The 20,513-nt window shown below is 51.5% G+C and overlaps 1 protein-coding gene and 1 non-coding gene across 2 annotated transcripts; one reads left to right on the forward strand and one right to left on the reverse strand.

Moving 5' to 3' along the window:
- Positions 1-442: 442 nt before the first annotated feature.
- NIBAN3 (niban apoptosis regulator 3) lies at positions 443-20,384 on the forward strand. Its single transcript, XM_044948310.1, is given in 16 exon segments — positions 443-695; positions 2,099-2,229; positions 5,242-5,367; positions 5,933-6,047; positions 7,980-8,147; positions 8,875-8,990; positions 9,073-9,177; positions 9,374-9,536; positions 10,184-10,374; positions 11,889-12,047; positions 13,308-13,424; positions 13,504-13,611; positions 14,570-14,681; positions 16,485-16,566; positions 19,343-19,421; positions 19,424-20,384. Coding segments are annotated over 16 exon segments (2,055 nt in total). The 5' UTR covers positions 443-640; the 3' UTR covers positions 19,652-20,384.
- TRNAE-UUC lies at positions 11,180-11,251 on the reverse strand. The gene has a single exon. It is a non-coding gene; the product is annotated as a tRNA-Glu (tRNA).
- Positions 20,385-20,513: the final 129 nt, after the last annotated feature.

Below are 20,513 nucleotides of genomic sequence, written 5' to 3' on the forward strand. Positions count from 1 at the left end.
GATGGGTAAAGCAGGATCTGAAGGGACATGTCCCACCTGTCTACAGCAGAACAGTGGCACCCCACCTATTCCTGCCCTAGCACGGACCCCAGGACTGGAGGTGTCAGTCCAGTTCTGTCTTCCCAACATGGGGCTGGACTAGGCCTGAATCCTCTTGGGTCCCAGAATCACTCTGCCTGGGTACAGATGAGCGGATAGGTACATGATTTAGATGCCCTATCCCTGCCTTCTCCCCATTTCCCTGCCCTCCCCACACTAACAGTTGCTCTCATGTGCTGCCAGATGTCTGCCCTTCATCCACCCTCCGAGGCCAGCTAGGTCTTTTTTCTCCACCCGCACCCTGGGGCAGCCCCTACAGAAACCACCGGTTCTGGGGAACTTGGCCCAGGGGAAGCGGGAGGACACAGGTGCAGGGTGAGGCAGGCGGGGCAGGGGGCAGGGCAGAGTGGGGAGCAGGTATCCCGCGCACACACCCCAGGACTGTGCTCTGGCTTTGGATCCCAGGCGGCTGGCCTTGCAGCACTCGGGCCCCGCAGGTCACCTTGCTCCCAGGGTGGCCCCTGAGTTGAGGAACCTGGGGCGTTGTGGGGAACAGAGGGGTGTTTACTTCACTCAGCAGAGCCCAGGAGACGGCAGCAGGATGGGCGGGCGCCCCTCGAGCCCCCTGGACAAACAGCAGCAGCAGCACCTGAAGGGTGAGTGAGGTGGGAAGGAGCCCAATGTTGGCAGGTTGGATTTAGGGCTGGGTTGTCAGCTACACAGGATGTCCTGTTAATGTGAATTCTAGAAAAGCAATAAATACTTATTTTAGTATCCGTGTGTCTCAAATTTTGCATGAGGGCATATTTGTGCTGAAAAAAAGTATTCCTTAGTTACCTGAAATTCAAATGTAATTGGTGTCATGTACTTTTATTTGGGTAAATGTGGTAATCCTACTTGGGGCATGGGTTCAGTTGGTTGGGGGGGGGGAGGCGGGTGCAGGCATGGGGCCAGGAGGGAGGTGCCCAGAACCTGGCCAGATGTGGAATGATCTCTCAGGTGGGCAGGGACTGATAGGCCCCTCCGTGTGGACCTCAGGGACTGAGTCACAGATCTTCTTTTGAGACAAAGAAGGGCCAGTGTCCTTCCCACTCCATACCTACAGCTGAGCACCCACACAGTGTGTCACGCGCTCACAGAGACCAAGAAACAAGGTCAAGTTATCACTACATGAATGGATTCAATAAGCTACTCTGCAGAGTTTTGACATTTTTTTCTGTAGTGGTTTAAATGAGATATTTATTCTCTCTCTCATAGAGGGTTAGAATCCCTGAAGAAGGAAATGGCAATGCCTGGGAAATCCCATGGACAGAGGAGCCTGGCGGGCTCCAGTCCACAGGGTTGCAAAAGAGTTGAATGTGACTGAGTGACTGAACAACAACAACACAGAGGGGAACAGTGGAGGCAGGCTGATCACAGACAACCCAACCCCTCCTATCTCATGGTTCTGCCACACGTGGCTTCTGTGCCTGAGTCGCTGCCTGGCCCAGAACTGCTGCTCAAGCTCCAGCCATTAGATCCACATTCCAGTCTGCCCGATGGATGTGCTGTAGACGCAGTCAAGTGCACACATCTTAGAACAGCTTGAAGAGCTTTAACACGAGTGTAATCACCTCCTAGATCAGGCTACAGGACACATCCATCACCCCCAGAAAGTCCCCTTGTGCTGGGTGAGGTTTTTAAAGATTTGGATAGTCTCCTCAGGTAAGGGGCACAAGGAAATTTTCGGATGCAGTGATCTGTTCTTTACCTGTGATGATTTCACAGGCGTGCACATGTGTCAGACTCATTAATGTTTGTGATTTATACAATTAAGTTCTGTTGTATATTGGTTATAAATTAAGCCTAAGTCCCTTAACTCCCCTGCCCCCCACCAACCCCTCTGTGGATAAAAACAGGTCGTGGAGGGTTAAAGATGAATGGATTTGGAGCCTGTCTTTCGGGGAAGCTTTGGGGTGTGGGTGGGAATCCGTAAGTAGCCTCTCCGCCGGTTTGGCCTCCACTCGGGCAGGTTGAGAGGACCTGATTCAGCCACCTCACCACCCTCTCGTCCCTGCAGGCCAGGTGGACACCCTGCTGAGAAACTTCCTGCCTTGCTACCGCGGGCAGCTGGCAGCCTCAGTCCTGCGGCAAATCTCCAGAGAGCTGGGCCCCCAGGAGCCAGCCAGATGCCAACTGCTGCATAGCAAAGTGGGTGCCACAAGGAGGGGAGGGGGCGCGGAGCAGGCAAGCCTGGGGAGGCTGTTTGTTTGAGGGTCCCTCTTCACATCTTTGCCCTTGCTGGAGCCACGACCTAGGGTGACTATTAAAAATTCATTCTTGGAATGCAATAATGACATTTGCAGCCACATGGATGAAGCTAGAGATTGTCATACGAGTGAAGTAAGTCAGAGAAGAAGTATCGTATGACATCCCTTATATGTGGAATCTAAAAGAAATGATACAAGTGAACGTAGAAAACAGAAAAGAGACTCGTAGACTTAGAGAAGGAACTTATGGTTGCCAGGGGGAAGGATGGGGGGAAGGGATAGTTGGGGAGTTTGGGATGAACAGGTACACACTGCTTTATTTAAAGTGGAAAACCAACGAGGGCCTGCTGTATAGCACAGGGAACTCTGCCCAGTGTTATGGGCAGCCTGGATGGGAGAGGAGTTTGGGGGCAGAAAGGATACACATAAGAAAAAAAAAGATTCATCCTTTGAACAAACATTCACTAAGCATCAGCTGCCTGCCACATCCCTGCTTGGATGCTGGGGTGCAGGGGGTGCTAAGTTGCTTCAGTCGTGTTCAACTCTTTGCGACCCCATGAACTGTAACCCACCAGGCCCCTCTGTTCATGGAATTCTCCAGGCAAGAATACTGGAGTGGGTTGCCATGCTCTTTTGGGCATCTTCACAAGCCAGGGATCAAACCCACATCCCTTATGTCTCCTGCATTGGCAGGCAGGGTCTTTACCACTAGTGCCACCTGGGAAGCCCCACCAGGGATGCTGGGGACACAACAGTAACTGAGAGAGACTTCCCTCTGCCCTCCAGGGCTCACAGTCTAATTGGGAGAAATGACAAGTTAGTTATCAAGTTAATGTATCATGATGCAGGATAACCCCTGACAGGTGCCAGGAAGACAAAATGAAAGGTGGTGTTGAGGGTGGGAAGCTGGGGTGTAGGAGGGCCCTTCTGAGCTGAGATGTAAAGGATGAGACAGAGCCAGAGCATTCTGGAGCCCACATCGGAAGGTCATTTTGGGAGAGGGCACAGCCAATACAAAAGCCCAGCAGTTGGAAAAGGTGTGACCTGGCTGAGTGTGGTTCCCAAAGGCACAGCATGCCATTGGACCCCCGGCCTTTTCACGTGCTACCCTCCCTATTCCATCCCATACTTCGGCTGCTACTTCTTCCAAGAAGCCTTCCTTGATTACCATCACCCTTGCCTGAGTTGGGCACCTCCTCTGGAACCCCCCGTCTGTCTGCTTCTCCAACGCAGCTCCAGGGTCACAGGTCTGCCTCCTCCACTTGTCTGCTCTGTAAGGACAGGTTTCAAGTCTTATTTCCCCTGCCCCCATGGTGCCTGTACCTAGTAGGGGCTCAGGAAGAGTGTGTCGATGGAATGAAAGAGCCTGGAGCCACCCAGTCTCAGCTCCAAATGTCTTCTGAGCTGGACGATGGTGCCCAGGATCTCCATGTGTCCTGCCCAACTTACTCCATCTTCACCAGCCTCAGAAGATGAGTCTTTGACTATTGAGGAAACCAAAGCACAGAGAGGTGAAGTGACCTGCCTGAGGTCACGCTGCCAGCAAGAGGCAGAGGCGAGATTGGAACCCAGAGCCCACAGTCCTTATGACACTGGGTCATCTGTCCCAACCAGGGCTCTGAGATTTCCTCTTGGACACCCCATCTCCTAGCTGTGTCTGCCCTGGGATCGGGGCTCCGTGGACACAGAGCCCACTCCCACCTGGGATGCCACCTGTCCCGCTTGGGGCACCACGGGGTCTGGGTGTTGCCCCCACCTGCACCTTCCACCACCTGCTGGTCCCAGCCACCTGGCCAGGGCACAGCTGATGTGGGGGTTCAAGCAGCATGGAAGGATTTCCTCTTGCTTCAGTTGGAACATTTTCTTTAATATTTATTTTTATCTATTTGCATTAGGTATATCATTTCTATTGCTGTGAAAAATGTCAGACCTAGGAACAGGGATGGAGAATCCTTTAACAAACATCTTAGTTCCCACTACTCTACCAAAGAATTAAAACATCACAAATGCTGGTCATTTAGTCATCAAATATTTACCGAATGCCAACTATGCACCAGGCACCACTCTGGGGCCCAGTCGTGGGACAACACAATTCAGGTCGACAGGTAGTGAGATGAGCAATAAAGAAAACGAAACAAGTTAATGTCCCATCCTGCCTGAGGGAGGGGCCTGTGGACAGAGGCCTGGCCATTTCTCATAAACTAACACCTGTTCCATGATCTAGCAATCCCACTCGTATCAGTTAGCTATGCTGCATAACAATACACTGCAAAATCACTCCTTCAAACAACACACATTTATCTTTAAAAAAAATGTCTTTTAATTTAATTTTGGCTGTACTGGGTCTTCGTTGCAATGTGCAGGCTTCTCTAGTTGCAGCAAGCAAGCAGGGGCTACTCTTCAGTTGCAGTGCGTGGGCTTCTCATTGCCGTGGCTTTTCTTGTTGCAGGGTGGGGGCTATAGGGTGGGCGGGCTCCAGAGCATGTGGGCCCAGAGTTGTCGTGCGCAGGCTTAGCTGTGCCACGGCATGGAATCTTCCCAGACCAGGGGTCAAACCCATGTCCCCTGCATTGGCAGGCGGATTCTTTACCACTGGACCACCAGGGACGTCCCCACACACATTCATCATCTCAGTTACAGTGGGTCAGGAATCCAGATGGGGCTTCTTTCAGTTTCTCAATCAAGATGTTGGTCAGGGCTGGGGTCTCATCTGAAGCTCAGATTGGGGGGGATCCCCTTGCAAGTAAATTGGAGATAACAAAAGTATCCGCCTCGATTCATATTTGGAAGTGAATGCTGTGAGCACATGTGATAAAGAATAAAACAGCACAACAGCAGCTCCCAAGCCCCTTGTGCTTGGGGGCACCCAGCTCACAGCACGAGCTGTCCAGGGGATTTGGACACTGGGGCACCATCTGATGCTTCTGACCTCTGCCTGCCCATCCTCCCGCAGAAGCTACCCCGAGTCCGTGAGCACCGAGGGCCCCTGACCCAGCTGCGGGGCCACCCACCCCAGTGGCAGCCAAGCTTCTGTGTTCTGCGTGGGGATGGCCGCCTGGAATGGTTCAGCCACAGGGAGGTGAGTGAGTGGCTTACAGTCCATCTACCTCTCCATCCCACCCTCCCTAGTGTGGGTTTGGGGTCCAGTTCCTAGCATAGCCCCCCTCCTTTCTTCAGTCATCAAATATGAATCAAGGTCATCTGTGTGCTTGGCCCCTGGATGGGCAACCATCTCCTGCTGTGCCAGGTGGGTAAACTGAGGCCCAGGCCAGGGTAGGGGCTCATTTGTGGTCATCAGCAGAGTGAGGTTGAAACCATGCGAGGTCTTTGCATATCCCACTTGCGTCCTGCTTCCCAGCTGGGGAATCCTTGTCTCCCTGGGACTCAGTTTTCACGTCTGTGAAATGGGATGATGATGGTCTATGCCACGTGGGGCTGTGAGGATTCGATGAGATAGTCCTCACATAGCACTGGCCTAACACACAGTGGGTACCGGCTGCTCCACTGTGGGGAAGGGGGGAGGGGTGGAGGCAGGGAGGTGGGTTAACCCCAGTTAACCCCAAATCTTCCCCTGATCCCACGTTGGGACATAGAAGCCACCGTTTAGATCTGTCCCAAGACAGTTCTTTGGATGTCTTTTGCAGGAATATGAAAATGGGGACCGTCCCCTGGGCTCCACGACCCTGACAGGGTACACAGTCCTGACTTCCCAACATGAATATCTCTGCCTGTTGGATGCTCTCTGCCCAGACTCCTCAAGTAAGGCTCCTGGGGACCCCAAGAGCTGGCTTCTCTACTTTTGCACTGGTGATACTGGAGCCAGATCATTTTTTTCTGCAGTGAGGGCTGCCCACTGCACCACAGGATGTTAAATAGTATCCCTGGCCTCCACCCCCCAGATGCCAATAGCACTCTGCATCCCAAATGTGACAACCAAATATAACTCCAGAAACTGCCAAGTGTCCTTAGGGGCAGCATTGCCTCTGGTGAGCACTCTGTCTCTTGGAAGAGAAACACCCACTCTTGTCAAGGTGAAGGAGTTAGGTCACTAAACCAGAATCAAAGCAGCAAAGGGTAGAAATGATAAAAATCTGGTGTCAGCAAGCATATGGAGAGAGGGACAGTGGTGGGCAGGAAAACTGTACAGACTGGGTAAGAATTTAACTGTTCAGTTTAGTGTTTCCAGGAGGGTTCTCCTTCCCTCCTTCCTGCCTTTACTCCCTTCCTCCATACTCCTCCTCTTCCTGCCCCTCCAACCTCCCTTCCCCTCACCTCCCCTTCCTCCCCACTCCTCCTCCTCCTCTCTCTGAATAGAGTAAGGAGCAACATAGGTGGCTGGCATGCATCTGACTGAGGGCCTGCGTCATCTCATTGACTCTGCCCAGGAGGCAGTCCCATCACTAATCACCCCATTTCGTAAAAGGGGACACTGTGGCTGAGGACTACCACACCGTAAGAGACAGAGCTAGAATTCCACCCTTTGCCTCACTGCAGAGCTATTCTGCTGCTTAATGATGCAAAGATGTAGCAATAAAAACCGTCTGCAGAAATGTTGATGATGATGTTGAAAAGATGGGAGTCCACCCAAATACTCATCCTTTGGGGTTGATTAAATGAACTATGGCCTGACCCTTAGGAAGGAAATCTGTGCAGCCTCTGAATGTATCCCAGACATACACAGGAGCCAAAGGCCAGTTATACATCAGAAAACTCCATCCTGTTAAAAATGCATCCCATACAGCTTTGTGCAGATTTTAAAATCTGGAGTAATGTCTCCCAAACTGTTAACAGTTATTCTCATCTCTGGAGGCTGCGATTAAAGGGCCACATGATGAGGAATGTCCACTTCTTTCTGCATCATTGTATTTTACTGCAGTTTATATATATCATTCTGGAAATCTGAACAAAACACTTAAGGATTTACGAGATCCCAATTTAAGTAATCTGGGATTCCCTGGTGTCTCCGTTGGTAAAGAATCTGCCTGCAGTGCAAGAGACCACAGGTAGCCTAGGAGACCTGGGTTTGATCCCTGGGTAGCGAAGATCCCCTAGAGAAGGAAATGGCAACCCACCCCAGTATTCTTGCCTGGAAAAATTCCATGCACAGAGGAACCTGGTGGGCTACAGTCCATGGGGCCACAAGAGTCAGACACAATTTAGCAACTAAAACACTGCCAATTTAATTAATTGAAATAAATTCACTCATTTTTGTCCTCCCAATAGTTCTAGGTCATTGGTATCACTTTTTAGCCCATTTTACAGATAAGAAAACTGAGGGTTTTTTTAGGGTGATGGAAATCTGTGCAAAGAGCTAGAAAATGGTTTGGCCAGGTATGAATCTGGGCCTAGCTGACTCCAGCACCCTCCAGCAAGCAGGACTCAGATCACATGCCAATTCAGACCGTTGTTGGTGGCTGCCCAGGCCTCTGTGTTGAGGAGAATGCTGAGGTGGATTATTAATATCTGCCCTGGGCACACCTCCTCCTGGGACTGAGCTGGAATAAGGATCTTCTAAGCATTTCAGTATTCTTGCGAACATTCCACAGACAGAGGAGCCTGGTGGGCTACAGTCCATGGGGTCGCAAAGAGTCGGACATGACTTGAGCAATTGAGCTCACACACAGAGAAGCATTTCATGGTGAATGAAGGGAATGAATGAATGAAGATGCGAGCTTCTCTGTCTGCTTTCAGGAGACCATACACAGGAAGAGCCTGATCCCCTCTTGGAAATGCCTGTTAGCTTCCCCCTGTTCCTGCAGCATCCCTTCCGCCAGCACCTCTGTTTCTCTGCAGCCACAGGGGAGGCGCAGCGTGCCTGGAGACTAGCCCTGCAGGGCGGCATCCGGCTTCGAGGCACAGGTGGGTCCTGGCAAAGGGCAGGCAGTGGTGGGGTGCAGAATCTGGGGTCAGATGGCTCTGCTCCTGCTGGCTGTGGAATCCTCTCCAAGCTTCAGTTTCCTTATCTATAAAATGGATCGTGGGGAAGGACAGAGGGGAAACAGACAATTATGCATGGCCAGGGCTGTGATGAGGGCACAGGCCTGTGGGAGCTTAGCCTGGGGATCAGGGAGGGGAAGTCAAAGCTGGAGTCTCAAAAAGATGAGGGACCAGCCAGGTCAAGAAGAAGAACAGAATTGACACGTACAGTTGGGCAGGTTGTTGACTGAACAAGCGTACCTAACTGGAGAGGCAACTGGAGACTGCCTTGGGACTTGGGTGGTGACTGCCTGTAGGGGACGTCTTTTCCTAAATGGCATCGGCATCGACAGGAATTTAAGCCAACTGCAGGAGATAGTGGAGGACAGAGGAATCTGGTGTGCTACAGTTCACAAGGTCACAAAGAATCAGACACGACTGAGCATCTGAACAACAACAAAACATAAAGCTCCTTTATGGGCTGATGATGGTCTTAGGGAGGTGTGCTTCCTGTGGAGGGCAATTCTTTGTGCAAAGTTCTGGAAGTGGTTGACCTAGCTGTTTGAACCTGGCGAGGAGGTGGAGGGCTTCCTCCTGAAGTGATGGGGAGCCAGGCAGCCTGAGGAGAGCAGGGGAGGGATGGGTGGACACTTAGGAGTCGCCCCCTCAGTCCTGCAGCGAAGTCAAGCGCCGGCAGCCCGTGCCTTCCTAGATGCCATACGGCTCTACCGGCAACAACACGGCCAATTTGGCAACGATGACGTGACCCTAGGTTCCGACGCTGAGGTCAGTGCCCCACCAGGCCGCACCCGGGACCCCCAGGACCCCTCTCGGCCCACCGAAGCACCCATGGCCACCTCTCCCGCAGGTGCTGACCTCGGTACTGATGCGGGAGCTGCTGCCAGCGCTGCGAGCCCAGACCCTGCCCGGCCTGCGAGGAGCCGGCCGCGCCCGGGCCTGGGCATGGACCAAGGTAGGCACAGGGTCGAGGAGGTGGAGTAGGGACGCTCGGGAGGCCAGGAGTGGGATAGGAGTCGGACTTGAGTGCCCAGTTTCTCTGCGCGTCTCTCTGTGCCCGTCTCTGTCTCTCCGTCCCTCTCATCCCCGCCCCGTCTTGGCTGTCTACTGCGCCCCTGGCCTTTGTCGGGTCCCCTCGCTGGTCTGAGCAGCTCCTGGACGCCGTCCACTCTGCAGTCCTGGCTGGGGCCACCGCGGGGCTCCGCGCCTTCCAGCCAGAAAAGGACGAGCTGCTCGCGGCCCTGGAGAAGACAATCCGCCCAGACGTGGATCAGATGCTGCGGCTGCAGGCGCGCGTGGCTTTGAGGCTGAAGGGTGCGGTCCGGGGGCGTGGCCCAGAGGGGCGGGGCTTGAGTGGGGGCGGGGCTGGGAGCCCTAGAGAAAGAAGGGGAACTGGTTGGGTGTAAGGGGTGGGGGCCAATGATCTGGAACCCGGAGACCTAGCAGGGCAGGGCCAGAAAAGGAAAGGGCGGGGCCGAAGTGGGAGAATGGACGTGGTTTTGAGGTTTAGGGTGAGGGTTAGGGTTAGGTTTAGGGGCGAGACAAGGGCCGAGTCAAGAGGAAGAACTGGGCCGCGGGAAGGGGGAGCCAGGGAGGCAGAGGGTGAGACTGCAGACCCTGACTGGGTGGGGAGATGCGCCGAGGCGTTGGCAATAGCGGGGTCTGATCCGGGTTGGGGGTTGTCCGGTCAAACGGCGGAGATGGCACCTACTCAGCGCAGTAACAAAGAGAACTGGGTTTGAATCCGGACTCAGGCTGCCAGTGTGCGACTTTTGAGCTGATCCTCACCGCACTTGAAGCCTCAGTTTTCTCATTCGTAAAATAAGGTAGAGGAGGATACTCAGAGTCTGCGCTCCCATCTTCCTCACCCTGTTGAGGAAATAGTCGCACACCTCCTCCCCTCCCCTCTCCCATTTGCTGAGCACCTGGAGGAGATCCAGGCCGGTGTCATCCACTCGTAGCCGAGGTCCAGGGCCCCCTGGAGTCGTGCCTGCGCGGGAAGGTGGATGCACAGCTGCCCCGGATCACACAGACGCTGCTGAGCACTGTGGAAGCCGAACTCGCGGCGGTGCGGACCCTCCTAACCCAGGGCATGGACCGCCTGTTCCGCCTCCTTCGTGGGAGTTCCTCCAGCACCCAGCTGCGGAAGGAGGTGAGCTCCGGGGGCTCTGGGTTCATCGGGCCTATGGGCAGTGTCTTAACTTTATGGAAGAGTCACGTGAACCTTGCATCTTTCTTGTTTGAAAATCATCTTTTGAAAATCTCCGAACTTTCTTCTAGGCTGCATTTTACTCGGGGTGGGCCACGATGGGGCGGGGAGCAGTAAGAGGACAAGATTAGCGATTTAGGAACATTCATCTGGAGTCACCGCACCTGAAAACTCTTCCTCCTCCCATTCACTTGTTTGGCCACAGCCCACCCCATCTCCTAAGACAGAATTCTGCTCTATGCAGGTCAGCTCAGTTCTTCTGCTATGAAATGAGAGCATACTACATGCCAAGAAACATTCAACTCACTGTCTGTTGACCTTTAAAATGAAACAGCCAGTTATTTTACCAACAAAACATTTTAGGGAGAGAGAGACAGCCCCCACATTGCAATTTGGGACAGGCAAGCTAGGGCAAAACCATAGGCAAGTCTGACAAAGGGGAGGAATGTTACTTTATAGAGAAAAAGGAGGAAGTTGGGAGGGGTGACTTTGAAGGAAAGCAGGAGTTCAGGATGGTGACACTTTCTCATTGGCTGAGTGGTGGTAGTTTCTCATTGGTTGGGGCTGTTACTAGGTAAGGAGAAAATCTTCCTCCTGTGGGAGTGGTAAAGCAGTAATTTTCTTTTCCCTGTTTGGAGGGGCGGGCAGAGGGCAAGGAGTGGCAGTGCATGAGAGCTCTCCCTTCAGGGCTTAATGGCTTCGTTTTATTTATTTATTTGGCCCAGCCACTCGACTTGTGGGATCTCAGTTCCCTGACCAGGGATTGAACCTGGGCCATGGCAGTGAAAGTGCCAAATCCTAACCACTAGACTGCCAGGGAACTCCCACGACTTCATTTTAAATGAGGTTTCCAGTATTCTTGCCTGGAGAATCCCATTGACAGAGGAGCCTGGTGGGCTACAGTCTATAGGGTCTCAAAGAGTCAGACACGACTGAGTGACTAACACTAACCCTCCCTTTATTAATTTTCACATCTCTGTTTCATAGTCACCTCCTGCAGAAATTTTCCCTGGTCCTTTCTGCAGCTGCAGCTGCTTATGCTTCCCTCCTCATATGAGCATTTACACACTACTATAGTTGTTTGTCTAAACTCTGTCTCCTCCAACTTTTGCGTGGGCAATTTGAGGGAAAATACCACTTTGGATTATTCCACTTCTGCAGCCCCAGGATCTCGCACAAAGAGAACATCAGGTGATGGCATTGGTGGGACAAGGGCTGGGTGTGCCCATTTCCCCTCAGTCACGCCATCACCACAGCATCATCTTTTTCAAGTTTCACCGTTTTATGTCCATCACACCATACCTCACCTTTATTGTGGTTTTTTTTTTTTTTTTGGTGACAACTGAGTTGGGATGTGTTCCCAGTTGTGTTTCCCCTTCAATGAATTGGCCGTGAGGCCCTTAGCCCTGCTTTTCCACTGGTGGTGTTTTTCTCACCTGACTGTCATTGGAATGCAGGTGTACTCATTTGGGGAGATGCCATGGGACCCAGAGCGGATGCAGATTTGCTACCGAGAGGCCAAGAGGAGCCGGGGGCAGCTGGGGCAGCTGGCAGCACTGTTTGGCTTCTTTGGAATACAGAGCCTAGTGTTTGGGGCCCAGGATCTCGCACAGCAGGTAAGGGTTAGTGGAAGACTGGGAGGAGACAAGGTAAGGATGGCAGCCCCTACTTAACAGGTGCTTCGTGTGTGCTGAGACCACAATGACCCAGACAGACCTGAGCCTCCCTGCCCGGGCTCCCAGTGTCACGCAGACATGAACTCATGAGCAGGCAGTAACCTCATCTGATGGACAGGGCTGTGACGGGGACACCCAAGGTGCTATGGGAACCCTGAGGGGGCACCTGATTCATCTCCAGGGTCGGGAGAGTTTCCAGCAGGAGAGGACTGCCAGGCTGGGACAGCCATGGGAGGAATGGGAATAGGGTATGTCCTGGGTGTAATGAACAGTGTGGTTAAGCCCTGGAAGGTGAGAGAGCTTGTCCACCTTCAGGAAAGTAAAGCAGTTTAGAGACATTGGGTTGTAGATTTCAAGAGCGGGCAACGATGTGAGAAAGATGACAGAGAGGTGGGGAGGCAGATGAATCAGGGCCTTGAGTAATGGGGCTGCAGGGGCTGGGTTCTTTTCAAGGGCAATGCGAACCACAGCACGTGTGTGAGCAGGAGAGGGGCACGAGCAAATTCAAAGTTTTTTAGAAAGCCCTGCCTGCCATGGGGAGCAGTGGCTGTTGGTGGCAGGAATGGAAGCAAAGAAGTCTGAACCAGAGCAGGTTGGTGGGGAGAAGCCAGGGGTTTTGAAGGCCAAGGGGATGGGACCTGCTAATGGACATGGTAAGTGAGAGAGACAGATTGAGAAGACCCAGTACCGCCTGGCCCAGTTGTTCGGTCTGCATACTGCACAAGAGGGCTCAGTCATGCAGCCTGGACTCTGGAGAACTCTCTGCTCCCCATGCTGGGCCTCCTGGCACTGACTGGATGAGGCTCAGATCCTAAGAGGAAGAGAGTGCTATATTTTTCTTTTTTAAAATTGTATTTTTAAATATTTATTTGGCTGTTCCCAGTGTTAGTTGTGGACGCAGGATCCTTAGTTGCAGCACGTGGGAATCTTCAGTTGTGCCATGCGAACTCTTAGTTGCATAATGTGGGACCTAGTTCCCTGATCAAGGATCAAACCAGGCCTCCTACATTGGGAGCTCAGAGTCCTAGCCACTGAACCACCAAGGAAGTCTCAAGGGTACTGTATCTTGGGACAAGAAGGAGCCTGGGGGGAGGTAGCTGCTCAGGGCAGGCTGGATACTGAGAAGGGTTCAACTGAGCAGGCGCAGGGCCCAGAAAGAGCATGGATTTCCAAGGCTCATCTCAGCATCTCCTCCCACAGCTCATGGCTGATGCCGTGACCACCTTCCTACAGCTGGCTGACCAGTGTCTGACCACGACTCTGGACTGCGACCAGGCCACCCAGCAGCTGGAGAAAGTCAGGGGGCGTGTGCTGAAGGTGAGGTCTGCGAGGAGGGCATGGCAATGGGCCTGCCTGTTCAGGTGGTTGGGGGACCAGTGCTGTGTGTGTCATGCAGAAATTCCAGTCGGATAGCAGCTCGGCGCGGAGGAGGTTCATCCACAGCTGGCTGCTCTGCATCTTCTTGCCCTTTGTGTTGAGCCAGCTGGAGCCGAGCTGCAAAGCGGTGAGCTGATGGGGGGCAGGCCCTACAGAACAACCAAGCATCATAGAGCCACCCTGATGCTTAAAGACTTTGGTTCCCTGAGCCCTGAGGCTGGGTCAGACGGCTCCTCTGGGCTTCCATAACGTTCTCTGCTTCTCCCATGACAAAGCTCGATGTCTGCCATTTGAGAGCTGGCGTGGGGTCCCATGTATCATATATCAGCAGGTGATACAGGCTTCAGAGAAAGGAGGAAGCAGAGAGGGAGTGTGTGTGTGGGGAGGGTTCTGAGAGGTTAGGGAGGCTGTCTTTGAGAAGATGATGCTTGAGAAGCAGTGAACTAAAGGCATGAGCCATATTCGGGGGAAGGGTGTTTTTTGCATGTGCATAGGCCCTGAGGTAGATCTGTTCCTGGTATGTTGGAAAACAGTGAAAAGGCGAGTGTGGTTGGAGCTTGGCGAGCAAGAAGGTGGGAAGTAGAAAAGGGAAGAGGTCACAGGCACCTGGCTACACACGGCTTAGGGGCACTGGAAAGTGGTCTGCAGGAGGGGTCAGGCAGAAAGTGGCTGTGAGAGGACCCAGCAGGAAAACCTATACTGTTCCCACTGAGGTGGGATGTGCTTTGTTTCACCAATCCCCACAACAACCAAGGGAATAATGAGCCAAGGAGTCCATTTTAAAGATGACGAGACTGAGGCCCAAATTTCCCTGGCTAATCAATAGACATGAGTTTGAGTAAACTCTGGGAGTTGGTGATGGACAGGGAAGTCTGGCGTGCTGCAGTCCATGGGGTTGCAAAGAGTCAGACATGACTGAGCAACTGAACTGAACTGAATCAGTGACAAAGCTGGGGAAGGAGTCCATTTTAAAGATGAGGAGACTGAGGACCAAATTTACCTGACTAATCAGTGACAAAGCTGGGGCTGGAACCTATGTCACACATCTCTCCTCTAGCTCAGCCCCTCACCTGCTTCGGTTCCAGGAGCTGCTTAAGTTTGAAGGGGACGTCCTTGCTGTGGGCAGCCCTGCCCTGACCATCGAGGGGATTTACGAGGATGTTGTCCGGGGGTTCCTGCTCCAGAGGATCAATCGAGGTGAGCCCCTCCCCCTACAGCTCAGGGGAGCCTAGTGACTCCTTGCTGTGTCTACTGAGCCCTACTAGAGTCCCCATTGCCTCTCACTTCCTGTGAACACTAGCCTTTTGACTCAGGGCCAGGACTGGGAAAGAAGGTGGGAGAGCCTATAGGGACAGTGATGGAAGTTCTCTGAAGGAGGGGGCACTGGAGTGGGGCTGTGAGGGATGTGTAGGAGTTCTTAGGCTGAAAGGAGGGAGGGAAAATTTAAAAACTTGGGATACATATTTACATTTATTCATTCAAATAACCTCTCCCTGTTTTATTCTGAGCTGGCATTGAGGCCCCAAGTGTACCTGGACTTGGGAATAGGCCTCTCAGGATTTCCTGGACTGGGAAGAGGTTCCTGAACGGTCTCTTCTCCCTCCTGCCTTGTCGCTTCCTTCTTGACCCAATGCCTGTGACTGCTGAGACATGTGTACTCACAGGGTAATGAGCAACGTGTAATGGTTATTCAGGGAATGCCACCGCTGACACAGACAGAAGGAGAGGAGGCTGGAGGCTGTCAGGGAAGATGTGCAGGGCCTTGCATGACAGGCAGAGGAGTTTAGACATTTCATGGCAGGTAATAGAGAGCCATGGAGAGTGTGTGAGCAGAGGGCAAGAGAGGCCAGACTGGCAGCTAGAGAGGAGGCTGAGGACCTGGTCCTGGGAGCAAACGATGGACTTGAGCAGGGGCAGAAACCAAGGGGACAGAGCCCAGGCATGAGGAAGAGGCAGAAATCAGAGGCTGTTGTTGGCCTTAGGTGTTACTAGGTACATGGGAGGGACCACAACCCTGGAAATGGTGTGGATAGACTGGAGAGGCGTCCCAAAGGGCCTGGATTTGAAGGACACAAAGAAGAAGAAAGGGGATTTCCCTGGCAGTCCAGTGGTTAAGAATCTGCCTGCCAGTGCAGGGACACAGGTTCGATCCCTGGTCTGGGAACTAAGATCCCATATGCCTCAGGGCAACTAAGCCCATGCTGCAACTACTGAAGCCCATGTGCCCCAGAGCCTGTGCTCTGCCACAAGAGAAGCCACTGCAACGAGAAGCTACTCTGCAGTTGGAGAGAACCCCCCACCCGCTGCAACTAGAGAAAAGCCCACACAGCAACAAAGACCCAGTGCAGCCAAAAATAAAATAAATAAATAAAATTAAATGCATATATATGTATTTGAAAAAAAAAAAAAGAGTAAGAAGGGATGCAGATGGAGCAGTCAGAGTTAGCAAAATTCTGAGAGTCAGGAAGTAAAGGTGAGAAGAAACTCAGAGAATCTCAGAGGAGAAACTCAGAGACAGCAGATTTCTGGGAGCCAGGAAGTAAGGGTAAGAAGTCCTTGTTCTGTGCATGGCCAAACAAAAAGAACCCAGTTATCTTAGAATAGGGGACATTTTAAATGGAAAAAGGCTGTTCTGTGGAAAAAAGTTTTTAGAAAACAAGTTTCTATTCCTAGAGGCTTTACATGTCATGTGGGCAGGGTATGATGGGTAGCTGGCGGCGGGGTTTCCATCCTGAATTGATTTGTGATGTCTGTTTGAAGTGCTGTGCTGGAAGGTAGAGTAGGTCGCATTCAGGCTCAGTGAAGGTGTGAGGATTGGCTAGCAATGTCTGCCATGGGCACAGGTGTGGACATAGGTTCATATGAGCCATTCCTTTAGGGTTCCTGGTTGAGATACATCCCCCATCCTTTGCCCTCTTGTGGCCTCTCTGGGAAAATTCATGGAAGCCGTGGATTACGGGGTTTATCCACATGGGCTCAGGGGTTTCTGTTTTATTTTAGAATTGAAAAAGGCCCTTGGGGCCAGAAACATATCCTGCATTCTGGATGACTGCTCAGAGGCGCCATGGGACCAGGCAGAAGCAGGTGAGGTGCTTAGAGGTTCTTGGCCCATGCCAGTGAATTGCTGGGGCTCAGGCAGGGGGGTCTCCAGGGGGTTGTGAGTGTGGGTTCTTGGATGGAGCAGCATGCACCTTGTCTGCTGACTTGGCCAGGTTGGCCAGGCTCATAGTGAACTAGGGCAGTGGGAAGCCACAGAGTGTACCTGAGTGACAGAGGTCTCCTCTGACATGCGTATGAATTTGTGTCCCATTTCTTCTTGTCAGGACCCTATAGGGCCTCTCCCAGCAGCCACTGGTTCCCAACACTGGTGGGGAAGATAGTGGTGATGGGAGTTTTGAGTTCACCTTAAACAATGCAAGAAACTGCCCCAGGGCTGGGGCAGCCTGGCTTCCTACTATAGGACCCTACAGCAAGCTCCTTGTTGGAACAGTAAATGCATGTAGAGTGAGAATTCCCTGAAATGGGACAGAAAACAGCTGGTCCAACTGGAAGCAGACCAATGGGCAAGATGTTTATAATCTGGGTGCTCAGAGCCCAGGGTGGATGTAGGGATTCCGGAGTGGCTCACAGCTCCTCAACTCCCTTGGGTATCACTGTTTTGAGAGCTTTGTGAACCCACCCAGCTATGTGGCTCCCACATTCTTTACCCACAGAAACTCTGAGATAATAAATGTAGTTTTCAGTGGCTAACTTTTGGGGTCCTTTGTTATGTGACAGTAGCTAATACACATCCCAGTTGATCTGGGACAGCATCTCAGAGTCAATCGGGTTTCTCAGGTAGCTCAGTGGGTAAACAATCTGTCTGCAATGCAGGAGATATGGTTTCAATCCCTGGGTCAGGAAGATCCTCTGGAGGAGGGCATGGCAACTCACTCCAGTATTCATGCCTGGGAAATCCCATGGACAGAGGAGCCTGACAGGCTATAGTCCATAGGGCTGCAAAGAGTTGGACACGACTGAAGTGACTGAGCTCAGGGTCATTTCTCAACAGATTTAAATGTCTACTAGTGGAATATATGAGTCAAAACGTATGTACCATTTCAAAGCTTATTATGACCCCCACACCTTCACCTTACTCCTCTCCAGAAAGGCTGTGCCTTTTAATGAACTCAGAGTCAATTGCTGTAGATAAACTGATGAATATTCTCACTCACTGGGATGAATGAAGATTGGACACTTTTTAAATGATTAAAATTATCCCGAAATGTCAGAATATTTGGGGATTTGCAGCTAGGATGAGGGATTGTGGATGGGCTTCTTAACCTACTGTTGTTCAGTTCTCAGTCGTGTCTGATTCTTTGCAACCTCATAGACTGCAGCATGCCAGGCTTCCCTGTCCTTCACCATCTCCCAGAGCTTGCTCAAACTCATGTCCATTGAGTCAGTGATGACATCCAACCATCTCGTCCTCTGTTGTCCCCTTCTCCTCCTGCCTTCAGCCTTTCCCAGCATCAATTTAACCAGAATCTAATTGATGATGGGGTTTTGCTTCTAGTCTTTTGCACTGATAGCTAATGCCACTGTGAATGACCTTTCATGTACTTTTCATTGCAAGGGGGTAAATCCCCCAAGGTGAAATCTCAGGGTTTAGAGCATATATGTTTGTCATTTCAGTAGCAGTTTCCCGAGTGCTCTCCATCAAGGTGGTCCCACCTGGTACCCCCTCACCTGGAGGTGGACTATTTCCCCACAGGCTGTCAGCTGACTTGGGATTTCTCAGATCTTCTGAGTGAACATATCTTATTGGGAATGAGGTGGAGAGTCTTTTCACGTGTTTAGGAGCCTCTCTGTGAAACTCTAATTCTCTCGGTGGCCCACGTACGTATCTTCTGGGTGCTTTTACGTTTCTATTAAGCTTTTCTCACTAAGTTTCCATTTCCTAGGTATCTATTATATGCCAGGCACTTGATATGTCCAAATGTTTTGGCATCATTACGATACTTTTCCATTTTACAGATGTATAAACTGAGGCTTGGAGAGGGACTTGCTCCAGGCAACCAGGCCCCAGCACCGAGGGCTAGCCACTACGCCCACGGCCTCCTCTGGGGACATTCCAGCGCTGAAGCTCTGCCCACACTTATCATCATTCTCAGCGGATAAATGTCTACTTGTGGAATTTCTGAGTCAAAACATATGTACCATTTCAAGGCTTATTATGACCCCTACTCCTCTCCAGAAAGGCTGTGCCTTTTATTAACACTCCCACCAACAGTATTTGTGCATATTCTCCTTTCCAAACACTGGGACTTTTCATGAAAGAAAGACTGCCAATCTGATAGACACACACAGATTGCATTGTTTTAATTTCTTTGATGACTACGTGCAAAAAAAAAAAAAAAAAAAAATGACTACGTGCATGCATGCTAAGTCACTCAGTTGTGTCTGACTCTTTCTGACCCTTTGGACTGTAGCCTATCAGTCTCTTCTGTCCATAGGATTCTCCAGGCAGGAATTCTCGAGTGGGTTGCCATTTCCTTCTCCAGGGGATCCTCCCGACCCAGGGATGGAACCCTTATCTCTTACGTCTCCTGCAGTGGGAGGGGGGTTCTTTACCACTAGCGAGCATCACCTAAAAATATCTCTACTGACCATTTGTATGTTTGTGTGTTTTATGTTTTGCTTTGTTTTAGTGAGTTACCTGTTCAGAGCTTTTACCTACTTTTCTCTTCAGGAGAGTTTATCTTTTTCTTATTGATCTCTAATAACTCTTTATATATTAAGGATATTAACAGTTTTGTGATACAAGCTATAGATTTTTTCCCCCCTCAGATTGCTGTGTGCCTTTGGGATTGTTAACTTGCTCCAAATCTTAACTTAGTACCAAATTTCCCAGCTGACAGTAGAGCTTTTACTGGTTTCCCCCTGCCTGCCAGAAGCCATCAATCCACTGGAGGTTGGCAGCTTCTGCACATCACAAGCCTTCCAGCTGCTTCTGGCGCCAGTCCCCGAGAGGGGTTTCCCCAGTGTTTTTCTCAGTTCAGCTTTCAGAGGGAGGACATGCAGACTCCCTGGTTTTCTCCCTTTCTGCCCTGGAATGTTCATCCTCCCCCAGGAGAATGAGCTTTTCCTTAGCTTTCCCTCCTAAACTTTTGCCTCATGTCCCTTGAGCACATCGAGGACACACAATCTGTGCTCTGAATTTTACTTAACAATATTGAGCCTCCCCCCACCGCCCACGTTAACAGACATCTGAGCATCTTTCTTAAAACAATTTTTTTTAACAACACAAAAGCGATCAGGGAAGCCTGGTGTGATGCCGTTCATGGGGTCGCAAAGAGTGGGACACGACTTAGCAACTGAACAACAAAAAGTGATTAGAAACACATTAGATTATTGGGGGGAAAAATAGATTATTGAAAAACAATCCCCTTGTAGCATTTCTAGGGAAACGCCCACCTTGTCTCCAGAGCTTGTGCTCAGCCAGTTCCATCCTCTGACAATCCTGAGGTCACTATGACTCCATTTTACATATGGGCAAACTGAGGCTCACACAGCGACCCCACGCGCGGGCTGGATTTATAGCCAGGTCTGGGGACTCCAGGGCCCATGGTCTTAGTATCCAACAACCCCTGAGGACATCTCTGGGAGATGGAAAACTAAGACGGTAAAACCATGTTGCAGCAGAGGAAACTGAGTCTCAACCCAGATCCTAACTATACAGGTCTGCCTCGTGACACAATCGGGGTCTTACACAAATAGGAGTGGGACAGAGAATCGGGTTGATCCCGGCGGGGAGACGTTTCTGAGGCAAGGCAGATTCTGAGCTCTGACACATTTACTGCACAGACCGAAGTTCAGAGCGCTCCAAGCCTAAGAGGGGGCGGGGGATCCCGAGCCTGCCTATAGGTTGACGTCATTCCTCCTAGGGCGCTGCTGCTGAGGGTACGAGGCACTTTGTGTCTTTAAGACCCTTTGGAGGCGGGCCCTAAAGCCTGATTCCGCCTGGAGCTCTCCTCCCCTTTAAGGCGC

The sequence above is a fragment of the Bubalus bubalis genome, chromosome 9, assembly GCF_019923935.1.
Source record: "Bubalus bubalis isolate 160015118507 breed Murrah chromosome 9, NDDB_SH_1, whole genome shotgun sequence".
In the NCBI taxonomy this organism is placed as follows: domain Eukaryota; kingdom Metazoa; phylum Chordata; class Mammalia; order Artiodactyla; family Bovidae; genus Bubalus; species Bubalus bubalis.